The sequence below is a fragment of the Branchiostoma belcheri genome, unplaced genomic scaffold, assembly GCF_001625305.1.
Source record: "Branchiostoma belcheri isolate BF01 breed outbred unplaced genomic scaffold, Haploidv18h27 scaffold184, whole genome shotgun sequence".
NCBI lineage: Eukaryota > Metazoa > Chordata > Leptocardii > Amphioxiformes > Branchiostomatidae > Branchiostoma > Branchiostoma belcheri.
In genome coordinates, this window is record NW_017803313.1 from 205304 (window position 1) to 210303 (window position 5000).

Consider the following 5000-nt stretch of genomic DNA (forward strand, 5'->3'; position numbering starts at 1 on the left):
CGTCACTCCCGGCGCGGCACAAGAACTCATGCCGACTAAATGGTTCGCTACCTGAGGACTTTCCACAACCATGATGATATTATACTTATATTAGAAAGGAATATGTTATAGATCAATCATGTTGAAATGATAATTGTAATACATGGTTCTATTTAATATCGGTAGTTTTGTTTCTTATTTTGATGGGGGAAACTGTCAAAAATCGAGGGGACGCAAACCGATATCGGCGCACTTCCGGGTGCATAACGCCAAAATTTCTCGACGATTGTGTAAAAATGACCACTCATTTGCCGCCTCCGGTAGCGTGTACATGGTAGTGCGATCATATCGTGCCGAAGTCAGCGTCAAACGTCAAAAAAGCCGCGTAAAAATATACATGTAGTTGCAAAACACATTTCCAGCCGCGCTCAGCAGAGCTTCGCTGTCACAAACAGCACGGACCCTGCATGCTTCATTAACATATGCAAGTAGCAAAGCACTGCTACGCTCTGATTGGTTCATTGATGACCTGCGCTCTGATTGGCTAGAACGAAGCCGGCTGCATGCCGGGGCGCGCGAAGTGAAGAGAACTCGAGCCACATGTTTACGCTGCTTTATACCTTATTTCTACGACTAATTAGCAACATCCTAGTGACGAAATGCGTACTCAACAAAGAATTTTTTTCGGGAATAAATATATATGTACATGTGGGATTGTGGTGCCTTTGGCGTAATTTTGTTGGTCACGTACAACGTAATGTAACACGGAAGTGCACGGAGTCGGACGATTATGGAGTCGCGGCAAGGCTTTCCGTCCGGTCCCACTCTAAACAAAAAAGGACATAACGAAACTCACCAAAACTGGCCTAGAATTAGCCATAAAATGTTTGCAGGCACGTGTAAATATGCTGCCTTTTTTCGAGTGTTATAGGCATTTTCCGCGATGTTTTTGCACATCCCTAACGTTACCTCACGCCCGCCGCCTATTACAATGAACGGCGGACCGGGGCATTTATAACTTCAGATCATCTAGGATTGCATATTCGGTGGTAAAGTAAGTAAACAAACAGAGAAAAACAGTAAAATAAAGTTGACAAACTATAGAAACGCTTGCCTGGGCAACAGTGACAAAAGAAAATATCGATCTAATTGATGCACCGGTGATCGTTAAAACGTTTTAAACGTTACAATATAGTAAAATGCAGGCTAGATCAACGTTCCTTCCGCTGTTCCAGCAGTGCGCCGGTAGTAAATCATGCAATACTAGCGCGTNTCATTAGACAATTATCGAAGAAGCTTTAATGAATTAGGAATGTTGATTTGGGCTCTATATGGGGGATATGGGGATACCTGTAAATGGGACTAGGCTGATTTTACACATTTTATTGTTCTTCTCTTAGCTGTAGATAGCAAATAAGTTCCTTACTAAAATATTGTGTGCATCAAATTTGTGGTAGATATCAAAAGGATCTACATGGGGGTTATGAGGACTCCAGAAATGGAAATTCCGTTAAATACAGTTGCCAGCAGACCTCTGCGCTACTAGTAAGTTATACATATTGCCACTTACTAAATCTTAAAGGATTCTGACAGAAGAAGAGGACTAGATACATATGAGCAAGACCATAGCAAAAACAATGTTTGAATTATATTATCAGTCACATGTGCGTTCACATTAACTATGCAAATTAGGTCATTATTTGCATAATTGGTATCTATTAGGTGTTGTCATGTAAAACACTGTAACTGCCGAATTTCCTACTTAATTATGCAAATTTAGCCTTCATTTGCATAATTTGCATTTAATTGTGTACATGGCTCTATAAGCTACCATTGCACCAAAAATGATGAAACTACATTGTTCCTTTCTTGACTTATCCGCTTTAAAAGTTTTTACCAGAAACTAACCTGCAGTTCCAGATCAAGCTGCTAGGGGGACAAAACATACACCTTTATTCGTGACAGGAAAAGGTATCGGTCACCAAAAATCCACGACCATAGCATGTTCAAAAAAGATCAAAAGATCAAAAAACCGGAAGTTCTATTGCAGTACCAAGGTCAGCCAACAGGAGGCCAATATTTGACCTTGACCTTTGTCTTCCTAAGACCTACCAACTACTAAATATCATCACAATCCATAAAGGCGTTATGAAGTTATGCTTACTACAAATGTACGGAAACACAAACACACACACACACAGACACGCCAAAAACAATACTTCAATTTTTCATGGAGTTAAACATGGTCATGTATATCTCCCCACCCATACCATATACATGTATGGTAAAAACCCTAACAATACCTTTTTAAAAGCCTATATCAAGAAAATAAAAACGTCTGGGGGTGTTTGGCCACTGTACCTTCATTCCGAATTTCATGTTATTTGGCCCAAAAATGAAGAAATTGAATCCATTTGACAAAATGGCAGGAAACGGAGAAACTTGAGGGAAAACAAGAGTTCCGAGATCTCATACCTCCATGAAATATGGGCTTGCCTTATCATACTTCATTTCAACATGTCCTCATTGATTATGCACATTTGCATATTAACATAAAGTATGCATAGTGGTGTTAACCTTTAAGTAATTAACACATGTCACGAGGTATAAAATTCCCATTATTCACCAATAAAGAGTCGCAGAATTTTCACATTGATTATGCAAATTTTATCATCATTTGCATAAGTGGTATCTGTTCAGGTTCTGCCTGCCACAGATTAAATAGATTAAATAGATACATGTATAAAAGAACTATTATATCAAACACTGTAATGATAGAATTTCCTCCTTAATTATGCAAATTAAGTCCTCATTTGCATGATTTGAATTTAATTATGTACAGCTCTCTATCAGCTACCTACATACCAAAAATTAAGAAAATACGTTGTCCCCATCTGGGCTTTAAAAGATTTCGTCAGAAAGTTTCCTGCAGTTCCAGAACAAGCTGTTAGGGGGACCAAACTCACACCAGTTATTCCTGACAGGAAAAGCTATCTGTCACCAAAGAGTCAAGACCATAGCATGTTCAGGACAAAAGATACAAAAACCGAAAGTTCTGCTGCAGTACCAAGATCATCCACCAGGAGGCCCATATTTGACCTTGACCTTTGTCTTCCTAAGACTTATCAGTATACCAAATATCATCACAATCCATAAAGGCGTTATGCTGACTACAAATGTGCGGAAACACAAAGACACAAACACACACACACATACACACAGAGAGAGAGAGAGAGAGAGAGAGAGAGAGAGGGAGAGACACACGCCAAAAACAATACCTTCATTTTTCATGGAGGTAATAATACATTTCTATGAGTGAAATGTGCCCTCCCCTTCTTCTATGAGGGAGCTGAGAGGAAAAGCACTGTTGGCACATTAATACTAACTGACTTTTCGAAAGCATTCGATAGAGTCTGTCACACCACTGCCATTAACAAACTTATATCCATGGGCACAAGACCCTCACTGATCCCCTGGCTCTGTAGTTTTGTGTCAAACAGAAGGCAGCGTGTTAGGTATCAGGACTCTATATCGAGCTGGGAAACACTAACGTGTGGAGTGGCCCAAGGTACTCTACTGGGCCCACTGGTGTTCCTCGCCATGATCAATGACGCAAAACCTAATGCTAATAATCCACACTGGAAGTATGTCGATGACATGAACCTGGGAGAAGTTAGAACTGTGTCAACCCCAACTAAACTTCAGACTGACCTTGACTCATTGGACACCTGGGCCGAAACGAACTCCATGTTACTTAACCCCAAAAAATGTAAAGCAATGTATTTCTGCTTCATGAGAACCCCCCCAGTAATGCAGCCACTGACTCTCGGAGGTCAGCCACTTAGCATAGTTACACAAGCAAAGTTACTTGGTTTGCACATACGCTCTGACCTACGGTGGTCTGATCAAGTTGACGCCATGGTGTCCAAGGGCAGTAAAAGGTTATACTTATTAAGTAGGCTGCGTCGAGCTGGCCTCCCAAGCTCTGACCTTGTCACAGTGTATTGTGGGTATATTCGACCAATAGTTGAATATGCCACGCCCTGTTGGAATGCGGGTATCACAAAAAAACAATCTGACAGCATAGAAAGAATCCAGAAAAGGGCATGCAGAATCATGCTGGGTAGAAGCTATCACTCGTATTCCGAGGCCCTGTCAACTCTTGACCTCCAACGTCTGTCTGAACGGAGACTGACCCTGTGCCGGGCCTTTGCCCTTTCAGCCACTAGGTCTAGGCACGCCCCCTGGCTACCCCCAGTTAGTAACCACTCACACAACATGCAGCTAAGGCAAACACGGCGCTACAAACCACCCATTGGGACAAAAAGATATTTATGCAGTCCTGTCCCACAATGCTGAACATACTGAATAACCTTGCCATACAGTAGATTTCATTTTATGTTGTTGCACATGATGTAATTGTACTTTTTTATTATTGTCAGTTGTACCTAAGTAATTTGCCAACAGAAGTTGTATGATGTAATTTTAGCATAAATGTGTATTATTCTAGCGTATAAGTGGTGTTTAATGCCTCTCAAGGCACTTTTATGTATATATATTATGTATTAGTCATGTAATTTTTAAAATTTGTAAAAGCTTCTCAATTCAGCCTTTGGCTGCAAAAAGCTTCTAACCTACTGTACTATGTATGTATGAAGTATGTGTTTCTGCAAATAAACCAGTCTATATCCCCCCTCATAGGTTGTATACTACACAAAGGGAAACATAATGTAACACTATGTTATGTTAACACTATTATGTAATGTTAACACTATTAACGAATATTCATTTCTGTAGGTGTATTCGACGTTTGTTCAATGTCCTCGCGTAACAAAGGATGGTCTATTGGCCTCAACTCTTCAGAGGAGCACGGAGAGAAAGATGCGCGCTTCTATTTCCGACTTCGCACGGACCGTGCCCGACAGGCCAGCACTATAGTCGCTCACCATCGATACGAACCCAACAAGTGGGTCCACTTGGCCGCATCCTACAATGGACAGCGTATGAAATTGTATATCAAT

At 40.8% G+C, this 5000-nt stretch overlaps 1 protein-coding gene across 1 annotated transcript in view; it reads left to right on the top strand.

Annotated features, from left to right (window-relative positions):
- LOC109467623 (pappalysin-1-like) overlaps positions 1 to 5000 on the top strand; it is a 47179-nt gene that overhangs the window by 10783 nt on the left and 31396 nt on the right. The window contains 1 exon segment of the mRNA XM_019765640.1: positions 4777 to 5000. This exon segment is cut by the window's right edge and continues 163 nt beyond it. Within this exon segment, the coding sequence (XP_019621199.1) occupies positions 4777 to 5000 (224 nt within the window).